This window comes from Danio aesculapii, chromosome 14 (assembly GCF_903798145.1).
Source record: "Danio aesculapii chromosome 14, fDanAes4.1, whole genome shotgun sequence".
Taxonomy (NCBI): domain Eukaryota; kingdom Metazoa; phylum Chordata; class Actinopteri; order Cypriniformes; family Danionidae; genus Danio; species Danio aesculapii.
The window spans coordinates 2,046,702-2,064,059 of record NC_079448.1 but is presented as its reverse complement, the minus strand read 5'-3'; the positions used below and the strand labels follow the sequence as shown (position 1 = coordinate 2,064,059).

The following is a 17,358-nucleotide window of genomic DNA, read 5'->3' as shown; positions in this document are numbered from 1 at the left end:
TTGCACGTTGGGTTCGGTGCGCATGGCGACTGAACCAAAAAGCTGTTGGGGGGTGGTTATGGTTGTCCGGGAATTTTTCGGGAGACAGAACAATACGGGAGATGGGTGGGAGATGGGTCTGAAATACGGGAGACTCCCGGGAAAAACGGGAGTGTTGACAAAGTATGCGGGCCTCCCTATCAGAAAAAGGAGGGAGTAGGGGTGGAAGAGGGGATTCTTCAAGGAAAAGATGGCCTCCCACTGTCCAAATATGCCAACCCAGTATCATTCTGAAAACGTAGTCCCCTGGACGTTTCTGGAGACCGTGAAATACGTCCCGGGAGGTACATATTTTTGCAGTATTTGTTTTCGCAAATCTGCGAGAGGCCGCTGTGTGTGCTTTTTTCAACCCAGGCTCATTCTGAAAACGTACCTCCACGGACGTTTCTGGAGACCGCAAAATACGTCCTGACGGCACGTTTTTCTGCAGTTTTTGTTTCCACGAATCCGCCAGAGGTCGCCGTGTACGCTTTTCGAGATCTCAAATTTCCCTCGCGAGTGTCATTTGCGCCTGCTGTTCTCGCGTAAACCCACCAGAGGCCGCTGTCGACTCACTTTTGGACAGACTTTCTGACTGACTGAGCAAACCATCGGCTGACCCACACCTCCCCCTTCCCTAAACCCAAACCAATTTTATCGATTGACCCGCCCACCCACTTCCCTAAACCCAACCAACACGTTTCAAAAGCAATCCAAAAGAATAAAAGCCCTCATCTGACTTTTTTTTTTTTACCACGTTTTCACCCTGCTATTCACCTGTTTGTTTTATATTTTGGATTCTGTTTTTGTCTTACCTGCTTTCTGGAACCGCTCTTCACCGGACTCAAATCCTCGTCTTCATAGTCAACTCATTTCTGCATCTCAAATCCGTCGACGGACGTGGCGCGCTAACGGGAGGTAAGCGGTCAGCTGGTAAGCGCGAAAAGGAACGGCGTCACACCGCCCCGTAGCGTTCGTTTAAAGAAATGAAATGCAGCCATACGTACCTCCGCCTACGTAATTCGCTGTCTCCAGAAACGTCCGCAGGGCTACATTTTCACAATGAGCCTGTGTTGGCTTTTTTTGTATCTCGAATGTCTCTCGCGAGCGCCGTTTGCGCCCGCGCTGTTCTTGCGTAAACCCACCAGAGGTCGCTGTTGGACGACCGTCCATCTGACTGACTGAAGGACTGAAGGCCAATCGACTGACCCACCCTCCTCCTTCCCTGAACCCAACCAATCCTTGCAATGCTATTTTCTGTCCCCATATTGTCTACCCCTTTCTGTTTTAACTCCCTGGAACTGTCTGTTACATGCATAAACGCTGTTTTCTACAGAAACGGTCACGCAATGTGCTAAAAATGACTATAAAGTCGACTTTGACTTTGAAATGTAAACCAGAAACTCACACACAGACACATCAAGCGTATAAATAGCTCAGGTAAACTCTCTGTGACTCTCAACAACACAATGAAAGGAGTTTCTGCTGCAGTTCTCCATCAGTGTCCACAACAGGAGGAAGAGAAGAGCAGAAGAAAAGAGAAGAGAACTCGTATGACAATCAGTATGACCCAATATAATGCTACTAAATAAGATGTGCACAAAAATATGAACTTATATAATATTCACACACACACAAAACAAACTGAAAATGATCCATTTGAAGAGCTATGGACAAAACAGATGCTAATATTCTCAATTATTCCCCGCAGAAGCATCATTAAATAGGCCATCTGATATAACAAAGGTGTTTTAACATAGCAGAAGGTTTCTGAGTGGAGATTCAACACACAAGGAGCACAACCTGGAGTCTGTGTGTGTGCGAGTGTATGTGTGTGTGTGTGTGTGTGTGTATGTGTGTGTGTGTGTGTTTGATGAAGCTGTAACTGCAGGCAGTGTGGGTGTGCAATTCAAGACGTCTGAAATATTCACTAGAGGAAAACCCACAGCCGCAGGTTTAACACGCACGCACACACGCACATACACACACACACACACGCATAAACACGCTGAACTCTAAAGCAAAGTCTACTGCGCTTCTCAACATCGATATTAAAGCAAAACAGTGGTGTATTGCAGATATGAGGTAACCTGTGCACTTTGATGTGCTTTCTGAAATACTGTCTGATGCTCCAATAGGGTCTGATTAGGTTTTGATTAATTGAGAGAATATACAGCGCATATATAATTACTTGTGCATATTGGAGTCATTTCTGGAGGATCATGTGACACGTGAGTATTGATGCTGAAAATTGATCTGTATATATCTGCTTTGACACAATCTACATTGTAACAGCGCTATACAAATAAAGGTGAATTAATAATATTAATAATAATAATAATAATAATATTTAGAAATATATTCTCATAGAACAGAAGTTGTTGTCGTTATTTTAAAATTCAATACTCATTCATTCATTCATTCATTTATTTTCTTTTCAGCTTAGTCCCTTTATTAATCTAGGGTCCCCACAGTGGAATGAACCGCCAACATACCCAGCATGTGTTTTACACAGCGGATGCCCTTCCAGCTGCAACCCATCACTGGGAAACACCCATACACACTAATTCACACACATACACTACAGACCATTTAGCTTACCCGATTCTCCTATAGCGCATGTGTTTGGACTTGTGGGGGAAACCGAAGCACTCGGTGGACACCCACGCCAACATGGGGAGAACATGCAAACTCCACACAGAAATGCCAACTGACCCAGCCGAGGCTCGAACCAGCGACCAATTTTAATACTATATGTTACATATTTGTGTTATTTGTGCTGTTGGTGTTTTTTCTCTCTCGCTCTGCTCTCCCATATCTGCTTTCATTATTCACAGGTTCCGTTCATTGGTCTATTCAGCTGTCAGTCATTTCTCCCCCGGTTACGTCATTCTTACGTCACATCCAATAAGCAAAGACCACCCTCCATAAAAGTGCGCGCCAGACCACTCACCAGTCTCTCCCTCTCTCTTTTCCCTTTCTTATCTTGTTTTCTTGTTGCGTTGCGTTACGAAAAAACCCGTCTAACTGTATATTTTGTTGTTGCCTGTTTCTGTGTGCACGTTATCCGTCCGTTATTTGTAGATCCCTCCATTTCTCTGTTTAAACGTTGTTTACGAGGCTTGGACGAAGCGGACAGGTAAGAAGGTCACGTGACATACATTTTGCAACACATAGACTAATCTTCTGTATAGTACATTAGGTTAGGGGCGAGCGCCACCCCTTGTACTTTTGGATAGATAGATAGAGTAGACAGTCAGGACTCGGAAGACTCTTCGCGTGCTAATTATTTTGTTTCACATAGTTAGTTAGCTAGATGCTTCTGGGAAGTTAGATTTAGTTTGGGTTTTGTTCTTTTCGTTCCATTAGCGCCGCCCACGTCCCTTCTGCCAGCTCTCCTGTGTTTGTATTTGTTTCAGTGTTGTAAATATTGTAAATAGTATATTTTGCCTTACTTTATTTTCTTTATTTTGGATTTATTCGTTGTTTTTGTTCACTTTGGGAAATATAAATAAAAATCACAATTTTGGTATTATTTTGGTTGTCTTTAGCACTTATTTACTGTTTGTACAAGTATATTTTAATTACAAATAAATGTCAAACCCCACCATCCCCTGGACTAACATCAGGGGTTTGTAACACTATATTACTGTATTTTGGATCAAATAAATTCAGCTTTGAGTGAGAATAAGTAAAAAAAACAACAGAAAATTCTTAATTATAAGCACAATTTTAAAAGATGTAAAATAATTTAGATAATTCTTACTTAAATTTTTACTGATAAACCCTTAAAACAGACCTGTGAACTCTGAGGTTGTGAATTGACTGTTTGCACCAAACTCATTTTTGTTTTTTTAAACAATCATGTTTAACAGCAGAATTTGTGCAGGGAGAACTACACTTCCCATGATGCTGTGCAGTAAAAATCCACCAATCACAGATTTACAGTGAGCAAAACAGCTAAGAATGATTAGCTCCGCTCACAACCACGAAGCACCAAATATGAGCTGAGCACTGAAACACCGCATGCATATAGATATTGGAAAACAAGTTGAAAACTATTAATATGTTTATTTTTCTGGATCGTTTTTAATTAGATTGTGTCATTGTCAACACAGGCTCATTGTGAATAAGTACCCCTGTCTACATTTCTGGAGAGCGCGAATTATGTAGCCAGAGGCTGCATTTCGTCTTTAGAATGAACGCTACGTGGTGGTATGACGCCGCTGCCGGCTTCTGTTGCTTTTAGCACTACCAGCTGACCACTTACAACCATGTGGACGGCTTTTTGCACAGCGGCTTGCCGAATACGTTGGCAGACTTGGGATGCAGAGCAGAGCTGACCGTGATGATGGGGTTCAAGTCCAGCGAAAAACAATTCCTGAAACCAGGTAAAACTAAATAAATAAACCTAAATATAAATGTGGTAGAATCATACGGCTGCCACGACGATCTTTTCTAGATTGCTGTTGAAAATACTATCGGTTGGGTTGAGTGGAAGTAAGTTCGGTGGTGAGATGTCTGAATTACACTGTTGAGAACCAGGTACTGTGTATTGTGGTGTTAGTAACTGCACTATGGAGCATGTTTCAGGCGGCTGCAGCGATCAAATCCTATACCAAAGTTGGCGACCCGGGGGTTTCACAGACTATCAAAATGCAAAATTATTTCCAGGAGAAACAACAAAACGGGAGGGTGGCGGGAGATGGGTCTGAAACATGAGAGACTCTCTGTAAAAACTGAAGTGTTGGCAGGTGTGGTCGGTCTGTCAGTCAGTCGACAGCAAGCTGAGCTGGTCAGCTGAAGTGGACACAAGAAGAGGACGCCCCAGAGAAATTTGAGATCATCAAAAAGCATACACAGCGGCCTCTGGTGGATTTGCAAAAACAAACACTGCGAGCAGACGTACATTCAGTTACGTATTTCACTGTCCCTAGAAATGTAAACCTGGATACATATCAGCAATGAGCCTGGGTTGGTCAATGGTATTGTTTCATGGTATTAAATCTTCGCATCTTTGCTTCATTAATGCCGTATATCTTTATATTTTTGTGTGATCGTCTTGCTTCAAATCTAAGTTTGTCAATTCTAAGCTGGTTGTTTTGGTTGTAATGGTTTAACCAAGACTTTTTAGAAATGCCTATGGGAAAAATGCTTCCAGATCATAGGCAGTTGAAGAACTCATACTGATGAATATATTTCCACAAAGGGTGTAATCTTAAATGGAAATCTTAAAGGGATAGTTCAACCAAAAAACACCTCATGTGGTTATAAACCTTTATGAGTTTCTTTCTTGTGCTGAAAACTAATAATAAAAAAGACGCTGGCACCCATTCACTACCATAGTAGGAGAAAAAAAAACTAATAAATGTCAGGATTTTCATTTTTGCGTGAACTGTCCCTTTAAATGAGTTGAAAGGAAATGCGAAGACGTGTTCCTCAGTTCATTCATAATCAAAAATGATCATCTATTGTGAGGCGGCTTCTGCCAGATCAATATCTGACTCTCTGCTTCCCGTCTGAGCCGATCACAGCACACATCAATCAAATCTGATGACACACGTCAAAAATCTGCCATTTACAATCTCAGTGTTGACGATCACACAGCCGCAGTTTAATTTCCCCGTCCTGATTTTAATTAAAACCGTATCAGCAAGTGAACTTTCATTTAAATCTAATCACAGGCTGGAAAAAGTGAAGTGTTGAGCCTTGTGTCCTGAATAAGTTTAACAGGGGGAAAAAATGAGGATTTAAACTACATCTGGATTTATATTTTGAAATTAAGTACCATTGTTATATAATGTTTAGAAAGCAAACAGTTAAAGGTGAGTGTTTAACTTATCGGATATATACACCTGACTAAAGTCTTGTCATCAATCTCAGTTGTAAGATAATACAAATAATAGCTTGGCTTCTAGTTTGAAGGTGGCAGAAGGTAGATTTTCCTGATGTTTCATCTGTTGAATCATCACAAATATGGCAGAAGACCTACTGGAGCCTGCATGGACCCAGGATTCTTATAGAAATCAGTCAAGTTTGGTAAAGGAAAAATCATGGTTTGGGGTTGGATTCAGTATGGGGGCGTGTAAGAGATCTGCAACATCAACAGCCTGTGTATCAAGGCATTTGTGCTGCCCGTTGCATTACAAACCACAGGAGAGGGCCAATTCTCCAGCAGGATAGCGCTCCTTCTCATACTTCAGCCTGCATATCAAACTTCCTGAAAGCAAAGATGGTCAAGGGGCTCCCGGATTGGCCAGCCCAGTCACCAGACATGAACATTATTGAGCATGTGTGGAGTAAGATGAAGGAGGAGGCGTTGAAGATGAATCCAAAGAATCTTGATGAACTCTGGGAGTCCTGCAGGAACGCTTTCTTTGCCATTCCAGATGACTTTATTAATCAGTGATTTGAGTCATGTCAGAGATGTATGGATGCAGTCCTCCAAGCTCATGATGGAGTCAGACACAATATTCATTCTGTTTCCACTGCAGCATGACCACATATTCTATACTGGACATTATTGAAGGTTCAGTGAGCAGACTTTAGTCTAAGCAGAGTCAGACCTTACTGTCCTAATCAAATCATTCAAAATCAAGACATGATCATATTTTATTGTGCTCAAATAAACGTCATCTAGAGGCCTTTACCTTTCATATTAGCCACTTCTGATACCAAATGATCAACTAGAAGTTAAGTTATTATTTGTTTGTGTTTTTTGATAATTTCAGCATGACATGGGTATCATTTTCACGTCCTATGCTACATTGTTTAAATAGCAAAGGCATTTGCACCCAATTGCTTGCCTAGTCTGAACAGAAGGTGTTCATTGTTTTGTTGTTTTGAGGAAACTGAAATAGACCGTGCTATTGACCAACTAAAAATGCTCTAAAGTCAATGGCACAGTTTTTATTATTATTATTGTTGTTGTTGTTATTTCAAAGTGAGTGATAGACAGATCCAAAAATACACATTGCTTATTACACACAAAGAGATGCGCAGCAGCACAGAAATATCTTTAAATATGAATAATAAATGGATTTAAAATGTAAGATTATTATTGTGCACATAAATACTAAAACCGCTCCTCCTCCTACAAATTCTTCAGCGTATTTTGGTGAATCCATCTGGTTCTGTAGATCTGCGCATGAGCAGACATGTTTCATCACTAGTGAAGCGTTCAGTTTTTGCTTACTAGGTCCACAGTGTAAATAACAAATCCACCAGGGCTCGACTGCTCAAAACACACACTTAACTTGTAAAGAGAATAAGGACAGCACTTTTAGGTTATGCGCTTGGTCCGCCGAATGTTTTTCCCTTTCTTGAAATAGCTAAAGTATATTCAGACACACCTTAATCAAAATTTTATACACAATGATAATTAAAAGCTTTACATAAGAATGAGGCGAGGTATTAAATGTTTTATATAATTAGCTATTGTATTATGGTGTGGTACTTTTATAAACTTTACTATACTTTCCTGATTGTATAATGGTAAATATTACAATATCATAGCACAAGAAAAAATGAGCAGGAATAATAAGCCTAATGCTCACAATTAAAAATATTAAGTCATATAGATCAGTTTTGGAAGTAAGAAGTGGATTACCCTTCATCTGAAATGCTCCTAATATATATATATAATTCGTTCACAGGTTTTTTGATTGAAGATTTCACACCAATGATCAAGAACAAGAGAGTGAGAAACAGAGGCAGAGCTTAATAGAGCGTATCAATTTAATTTATGGATCACTCTACAGCACAATTCATATTGGTCATCTCATAGATAATTTTAATTGAGCTGAAGTGGCATATTAATAATGAAATTAATGCGTGAACTCAGCTCTTGGACATGTAAACTAACAGTTCTGGATTTTTTTTTTCTGGTTTGTTTGTTTTCAAACATCAGAGAAGCTATAGATAAGCTGTACCTGAGATTTTGACATTTTTAGATTCAAAATATGAAGTTTTAATTTAAAAATGTCACATTGAACAATATGTAAACAATCTAATTTTAATTTTGTTTGTGTTTTAATGGCATGCCAGCTTCTTTAGCTTGCTACATGGTCAAAACTAACTTAAAATATACATATATACAGTCAAGCCCGAAATTATTCATACCCCAGGGGCTTGACTGTATATTAAAAATAATGAAAACAACTTGTGACTTCAGATCTCAGTGTCACAATCACTAACAAGGCTTGTAGGTCGCTGAGAATCATTCACTTTCACTCACTTCACAAATCTGTCAACATGTGGACTACAAATCCTGTCATGCACCACACACTCACACCTGTTCCGGTTTTCCGCTGATTACTAACACACACAGCTGAAGCAGTTCAGAACTGATTACATGGACTTTAAAAGCAGCACAGACACACACACACACACCAGTTGCTGAGTCTTGTTATACTGTTTGTGAACATTACGATGCTTTTCTCTTGTCTACTCTAGCCGTGTTTTGACCCTTTGCTTTGTTCTCTCGTTTTGATTTCTTGCTGCCTGTACCGACCATTCGCCTGTTTGTGACCACGATTTTTGTGACCACAATACAGACCAGTGCAATTTGCAGATTGAGCTTAGCTACTAGATCAAAAATCATACAGAATTAGTTTATTACAGAAATCAAGAATGCACACAGTTTCCTGTAAAGGTCAGAGTTAGATACGGTTGAAGTAGGGCGATGGAAATTACATTGTATAGTATAAAACCATTATGCCTATAGAATGTCCCCATAACTCACAAAAACAAACCTGTGTGTCTGTCTGTATGCGTGTCTGTGTGCGTGTGTGTGTGTGTCCAACAGGTGCTGGTGTCTCTCAGTCAGTGTAATGTGTCTGTCGGACATGAGCGATGGCTTCGGGACCCTTCAGACGAAAACCCTCCAAACCATCGCCATTGCCACGTTACCATGACAACAGCGCTTCCAAGGTAACAGGCGGCAAAGGAGTGAGTGTGTGAGTAGAGTAATAAATAACATGAGCATGTTTCAAACACACACACACACACCGCACACACTCTTCGCTTCTGCAACCTGTTAACTCTCTTCACATGAACACTGTAATGCTGTCACTGCAGCACAGCTTCATGACTCATGTAATGCATGTGTGTGTGTGCGTGTGTTTGTGAGTGTGTGTGAGTGAAAGTGTGTGTTTGTGCCTGTTTGCGTGTGTGAGTGTGTGTGTGTCTATTCTAGTCAAGCAGCACTTGTTGCTCAGTTTGGAAGGATGTGTGTGAGTCATCTGACGACAGAAAACACTCACGCTTGCATGCACGCACACACACACACACACACACACTAATGCATGCCGTTCAAAAATGCAAACATGCTTTTTGAAGTCTGAAGTTCTCTGTTACACACACGCACACAAGCACATGCACACACACACGCAAGAGTTGATGTCTTACCTCTGGACGGTCGTCTCGATCTTGTCTGCATGGTCAGTGTGCCAACAACCGCCCCCATGTTGTCACCGTAGAAACAGACGTGTGTGTGTGTGAGTGTGAGTGTGAGTGTGTGTGTGTGTGTCCGTCACGTGTGTTTCAGTCTCTCGCTCTCTTTCTCTGTCCAGCCTTCATTCTGTCTTCTGTGTTTCTAGCGCTCCTGCCTCTTCAGCCGCTCTCTTTCTGTCTGGATTTACCCCTCCCCTCCACACTCTCTCTCTCACACACACACACATACACACTCGTTCATCTTTACTGACGCCGTCTGCACTGCCATATGACATTCAGTCAGTCTGACAAAAACATGTCTCAGTCATGTTTTATGCCCGTGCATCCTTTATAAATACACATCTACTGTTGAATTCACAATTATTCGCCCTCCTCTGATTTTTTTGTTAATCTTTTATCAAGTATTTCCCAAATGATATTTAACAGATTCAGGAATTTTTCACAGTATTTCCTCTAATATTTTTTCTTCTGGAGAAAGTCTTATTTGTTTTATTTCGGCTAGAATAAAAGCAGTTTTTAATTGTTTTAAACCCATTTTAAGCTCAATATTATTAGCCCCCTTATGCAATATTAGTTTTGGATTGTCTCCAGAACAAACCACTGTTATACAATGACTTGCCTAATTACCCTAACTTTACCCTAATTAACCTAGTTAAGCCTTTAAATGTCACTTTAGGCTGAATACTAGTGTCTTGAGTAATATCTAGTCTAATATTATTTACTGTCATCATGGTAAAGAGAAAATAAATCAGTTATTAGAGATGAGTTATTAAAACTATTATGATTAGAAATGTGTTGAAGAAATCTGCTCTCCGTTACACAGAAATTGGGAAAGGTCTAATAACTTTAACTGTATGTTCACACTTTAATCAAAAATCTATAAATTCTCTTTTAATTAAGCCAAAAAATTAAGCAAAAATGTTAAACTTTAGAACTACTGCATTATTTTATGATTATTTTCTCGTATTGCCCCTTTACAATGAATCAATCAATTAAAAACATATTTTATTTTTAAAAGCTATGTAAAATTAAGGTAAATCTGTGTGGTGGCGGTGCACTTTTCTCTTACATCTGCCATCTGCACTATTGATTGGGATTAGGCAGGGCCGGAGCAAGCTGAACTGCCGCTGTAGGCAAAGGATGATCACGCCGCCCTCAACCCGAAAGTAAAAACGGAGGTGACCTGTTAGTACAGTGAGGACCCGGGGTGGTGGGTGTGTTTGTTGGGGGGGTGTCACGGATGAAATTGAAGACCGGATGTGGGGGGGGGGGGGGTGCACAGATAAAACTAAGGACGTGGGTGGTGAGGGAGGTGTCGCGGATGAAGCCCTCTCTATTCTGTGGACGCGCCGGCCCTGGGTTTAGCGAGGGGTATAGGTTAGTGGTTTGCTAGCTGATCTGTATGACAAGCACACCTTTGTTTGGACATGAATAAGAAGGTGTATCTGAAACCGCAACAAAACACATCCTAAGTAGAGTATTTCAGATTTGCAAAAATATAGACAGTGCCCTCTAGTGGATGTGTCATCTGAAATGTACAGAACATACACTGAAAAAAATTATTCAATGATTTACAACGTTTTTTAAGGTAAGTGTTTGCAAACGATTTGATATGGGCTGAATTTAAACAAATTAAATGTAGTAATGTGCAACTTAGTTTTTTTTTAAATTAGCTTATATTAATTGTTTGAAACCACTTACCTTAAATTTTTTGTAAATCCAATGAATAATTTTTGAGTGTCCCTCAAGTAACCTATTTCATATTCGCAACAATTTTTGATAGCACCCGCTAGTGGATTTATCATTTGAAACATACAACAAAAGGTACTCTAAGTAATACATACTTTCTAAGTAACATAGTAATTACATTCGCAACAATGTAGTCAGCACCCTCTAGTGGATTTGTCATCTGAAATGTACAACAAAAACATACCCTAAGAAGGGTATTTCAGATTCACAACACTGTAGACAGCACCCTCTAGTGGATTTGTTATCTAAAACTTGCAAAACATACCCTAAGAAGGGTATTTCAGATTCACAGCAATGTAGACAGCGCCCTCTAGTGGATTTGTTATCTAAAACTTGCAAAACATACCCTAAGTAATATTTTTCAGATTCACAGCAATGTAGACAGCGCCCTCTAGTGGATTTGTTATCTAAAACTTGCAAAACATACCCTAAGAAGGGTATTACAGATTCACAACACTGTAGACAGCACCCTCTAGTGGATTTGTTATCTAAAACCTACAAAACATACCCTAAGTAATATTTTTCAGATTCACAGCAATGTAGACAGCGCCCTCAAGTGGATTTGTCACCTCAAATGTACAACAAAACGTACCCTAAGAAGGGTACTTCAGATTCACAACACTGTAGACAGCGCCCTCTAGTGGATTTGTTATCTAAAACTTGAAAAACATACATACATAGCGTATTTCAGATTTACAGGAATGTCGACAGCGCCCTCTAGTGGATTTGCCACCTAAAAGGTAAAAAACATACCTTAAGTAACGCATTTCATATTTGCTAAATTTTTAGAAAGCGCCCTTTAGTGGATGTCACCTGAAATGTCCAAAACATACCTTAATTGACGCACAATAATGGAAAGCGCGCTCTAGTGGATGTCATCTGAAAGTAACATTTCATATTCGCAAAATGTAGACAGCGCCCTCTAGTGTATTTCATCTGAAGCGTACAACAAAACATTCCCTATGTAACATTTCAGAGTGACAACAGTGTAGATGTCGCCCTCTAGTGGATTTGTTATTTGAAACGTATAAAACATACCTTAAGTAGCGTATTTCATATTCTCAAAAATCTATAAAGCGCCTCTAGTGGATTGATATTTTAAACGTGCAACAAAACGTACACGGAGTAAACGTATTTTACATTTCACAATAACATATTCTGTGGCAAGTATTACCACTGAGCCTTGATTGTACACTTATACACAATAACAGGATGCTCAAAAACCAGACCACTCGTGTGCTCTATATGTGGACGATCATGTGTGTGTGTTTGCTGATTTCATGAGCATCAGTGTAAATGTCACGAGTGGCTACGCTACGACCCCTTCCTGCTGGTTCATTAGCAGTCCAAGGACTTCCAATGACACAGACATTAATTATTAACAGACAGTCGTAATCACCCAAACCTGTTTCTGAATCATCTTGAGGTGAAACCTGAGATTATAAACATCTTATAAATTACTTCTGCATTCATAATAATATACCGCTAACCAATAATGAAATTAAATAATTAATAATTAAATAGAGCTATATTTATTATACATATATACACACAGCCGAAGGTAAATTATGAGCCCTCCTGTGATATTTTATTCTTTTTTTATTAAATATTTCCAAAGTGATGTTTAACAGAGCAAGGAAATTGTCACATTATTTCCTATAATATTTTTTCTTCTGGAAAAAGTCTCTCTTTATGTTAGTTGGCTGAAATAAAGGCAGTTTTTGACATTTTTAAAACAGTTTTTAGGGTCAATATTATTATATAAGAAGTTATTTTGCTCAATTGGCTATAGTACAAATTATCCAATGGACTGCCTAATTACCCTAACTTGCCCTAATTAACTAGCTAAGCCTTTAAATGCTGAATACTAGTATGTGAAAATATCTAGTTAAATATTATGTGTATAGCAAGGACAAATTAAATTAGCTACTAGAAATATGTGTATTAAAATCATCACGTTTAAAAATGTGTTCATTACATCCAACAGCACTTGGGAAATATATTAAAACGAATACAATTTTCACAGGAGGGCTAATAATTTACTTCAAATGTATATCAAGAGAATAATATTTCAATCTTTCTACTTTAAGATTATAGCCTTTTCTCTAATAGTGAAATTTACAAGCAAATTTCTGAATATCTTTTTTACCTTCAGCAGGTTTCTCAGTGTAGTTTATCCCTACAGCATCCGACGACTGTCAGATTAAACCCACAGGAAAGATTTCGCTCAAGAGTCTTTCAGGGATATGATTCCTGCGGATCAATTACATAAGGGATTATTACACTCACCAGGACTTTATGGCAAAATAAAGCCTGATAAGGAGATGGGCTGGCGCATCATCATCATCATCATTCCTCAGCAGATTTATTTTATATCCACCACCTGATGATCTCACTCACTGTACACAACATACTGTACTAACAGGGGTCACACTGACTAGTTCAGCCATATGAGAAACATACAGTGATTTAATACTTGACCCATACTATAGAAAAGTACTCAAACTTATCTGTTGTGGTGATTCTGTAGTTGCCATGGTAACAAAACACTATAGTAATAATCTATTGTGGGTGATTCTGCAGTTGCTATGGTAACACACCAACTATAGTAATTAATCTGTTGGGGTGATTCTGGTTGCTATGGTAACAAAAACGATAGTAATAATTCTGCTGTGGTGATTCTGCAGTTGCTTTGGTAACAAAAAGTATAGCATTTAATCTGTTGTGGTGATTCTACAGTTGCTACGGTAACAAAAATATATTAATTAATCTGCTGTGGTAATTCTAAAGTTGCTATGGTAACACAAACTATAGTAATAATCTGTTGTGGTGATTCTACAGTTGATATGGTAACAAAAACTATAGTATTTAATTTGCTGTGGTAATTCTGCAGTTGCTATGGTAACAAAATATAGTAATTAATCTGCTGTGGTAATTCTAAGTGCTTATGGTAACACAAAACTATAGTAATTGATCTGCTGTGGTGATTCTAAGTTGCTATGGTAACACAAACAATAGTAATTGATCTGCTGTGGTGATTCTAAAGTTGCTACGGTAACACAAACTATAGTAATTGATCTGCTGTGGTGATTCTAAAGTTGCTATGGTAACACAAACAATAGTAATTGATCTGCTGTGGTGATTCTAAAGTTGCTACGGGTAACACAAACTATAGTAATTGATCTGCTGTGGTGATTCTAAAGTTGCTATGGTAACACAAACAATAGTAATTGATCTGCTGTGGTGATTCTAAAGTTGCTTATGGTAACACAAACTATAGTAATTGATCTGCTGTGGTGATTCTATGTATCATATGTATTCTATGTTCTGTGGTGGAGGCTATGGTAACACACCAACTATAGTAATATAACCAATAAAACAATACTGTAGTTTCTACAACTATACAGTATAGGCTATATTAAATGACAACACACCACAGTGTACTGTAGTAAAATTAAAGTATACTACAGTATTATTACACTTTATCAGGTCAATAGTTATTACTACAGTATGCTGGAGCATTCATTTAAAGTGTTGTGAGTAATATAATGTACACAGTATTGTACACTTTACTAGAGTATGGTTCTCTAAAAAACTATGGTATTTACTATAAATGATGACAGTGTTTTTTCAACCCTGGTTACCATCATCAGTGTTTACTGTTAGTGTTTATGATGGAAGTATGAGCGATTCCTGCTGCTGTGTTGTCAAAACCAATGCAAATTGTCCTGTAAAAATACTAAAGTACTTTAGTAACTAACAATAGCATAAAACTCAATACTCAAAACAAATACATTAGGTAAAATTAAGGATTTCATTATTGGTTAATAATAAATTCATTCATTCAGTCATTCATTCATTTTCTTTTTGGCTTAGTCCCTTTATCAATCTGGGGTCGCCACAGCGGAATGAACCGCCAACTTATCCAGCATTTGTTTTATTCAGCAGATGCCCTTCCAGCTGCAACCCATCACTGGGAAACACATACACACTTATTCACAAACTGTACACTACGGACAATTTAGCACTACCCAATTCACCTGTACAGCATGTCTTTGGACTGTGGGGGAACGCCAACTGACCCAGCCGAGGCTCGAACCAGCGACCTTCTTGCTGTGAGGCGACAGCACTACCTACTGCGCCACTGCGTCGCCCCTTAATTAATACATACATAAATAAAATAAAGTCAAATGAAAATCAATACAGGGGCGACACGGTGGTTCAGTGGTTAGCACTCACAGCAAGAAGGTTGCTGGTTCGAGTCCCGGCTGGGTCAGTTGGCCTTTCTGTGTGGAGTTTGCCTGTCTCTTCGTGTTGGTGTGGGTTTCCTCTGGGTGCTCCGGTTTCCCCCACAGTCCAAACACATGCTGATTGATGAACTAAATTGGCCGTAGTGTGTGTGTGTGTGTGTGTGTGTGTGTGAGAGAGAATGAGTGTGTATGGGTGTTTCCCGGAACTGGGTTGCAGCTGAAAGGGCATCCGCTGTGTTAAAACATATGCTGGATAAGTGGCGGTTCATTCCACTGTGGCGACCCTGATGAATAAAGGGACTAAACCGAAGGAAAATTAATTAATGAATGAATGAAGTAAATAAATAAATTTGCTGGATTTTTTTTTACATAAATCAGTAAGTTTAAATAGAAAAAGAAATAAAGAGAGAGAGAAAGATGTTGCCTACAGTAAATAATTAAAAACATTTACCACAGAATCAGCTAATAAGAATCGCGTATTCCCAGAGAGGCGTATAATATGCTTATTGAATAATTAAAACATCATAGGCTGTGGTTAATGTGAAGCGTGGGAGCTTTAATAAATAAGACGGATGTTGAAGGGCTGAATGTGCAGGAGGAGGAGGAGGAGGAGGAGGAGGAGGAGGAGCGTTTTCATAAACACTCATCTGCATGAAACATGTCCACAGAAGAAAGACATGATTTAGAGAGAAAAATCTGTGTGCTGCATTAATCAGACAGATATGAGACGTCTGTCTATCTGTCCATCTATCTATCTATCTGTCTGTCTGTCCATCCATCTGTCTGTCTGTCAGTCTGTCTATCTGTCTGCCCATCCATATGTCTGTCAGTCCATTCGTCCTTTCCGTCCATCTATCTATCTATCTGTCTGTCCATCAGTCTGTCTGTCTGTCTATCTATCTGTCCATCCATTTGTTCGTCCGTCCGTCTGACTATCTATCTGTCTGCCTGTCCGTCCATCCGTCTGTCTGTCCATTCATCTGTCTGTTCATCTATCCATCCATCTCGTCATGCATCTGTCTGTCTGTCTGTCGGTCGGTCCATATGTCTGTCTGTTTGTCCGTCCGTCCATCCATCCATCCATCCGTCTGTCTGTCAATCCATCTGTCTGTCCACCCATCTGTTTGTTTGTCTGTCTTTCTGTCCATCTGTCTGTCTGTCTGATTGTCTGTCTGGCTGTCTGTCTGTCCATCCGTCCGTCCGTCCGTCCGTCCGTACATTCTTCTGTCTTTTCGTATATCTATCCATCTCGTCACGCATCTGTCTGTCTGTCTGTCTGTCCATATGTCTGTCCGTCCGTCCGTCCGTCCGTCCGTCCATCCATCCATCCATCCATCCATCCATCTGTCTGTCTGTCCATCCATCCGTCTGTCTGTCCATCCATCTGTTTGCTTGTCTGTCTTTCTGTCCATCTGTCTGTCTGTCTGATTGTCTGTCTAGCTGTTTGTCCATCTGTTCGTCAGTCCATCTGTCCGTCTGTCCGTTCGTCCTTTCCGTCCGTCTATCTGTCTGGCTGTCCATCTATCAGTCCGTCCGTCCATCCGTCTGTCTGACTATCTGTCTGTCCGTCCATCCGTCTGTCCATTCGTTTGTCTGTCCGTCTATCCATCCATCTCGCCATGCATCTGTCTGTCCATCCGTCTGTCCGTCCGTCCATCCATGTGTTTGTTTGTCTGTCTTTCTGTCCATCTGTCTGTCTGGCTGGCTGGCTGTTTGTCTGTCCGTCCATCTGCCCATCTGCCTGTTTCTGCCCATCTGCCTGTTTCTGTCTATCTGCCTGTTTGTCTCTCCGTCTGTGTGCCTGTTTTTGTCCATCTGTATGTCCTACTGGCTGTTTGTCCATCTGTTTGATTGTCTGTCTGACCTTCCATCTGTCTGTCCGTTCTTC

The 17,358-nt window shown here is 39.8% G+C and overlaps 1 protein-coding gene across 3 annotated transcripts in view; it reads right to left on the bottom strand.

Annotated features, from left to right (window-relative positions):
• kcnip1a (Kv channel interacting protein 1 a) overlaps positions 1–17,358 on the bottom strand; it is a 123,746-nt gene that overhangs the window by 22,765 nt on the left and 83,623 nt on the right. The window contains exon 1 of one of the 3 annotated variants that reach the window (XM_056472737.1): positions 9,427–9,556. The exons of the other annotated variants lie outside the window; for them this stretch is intronic. Within the exon in view, the coding sequence (XP_056328712.1) occupies positions 9,427–9,484 (58 nt within the window). The 5' untranslated portion in view covers positions 9,485–9,556. Of the gene's footprint in view, positions 1–9,426; positions 9,557–17,358 lie in introns of those variants that run through there. 3 annotated transcript variants of the gene reach the window in all.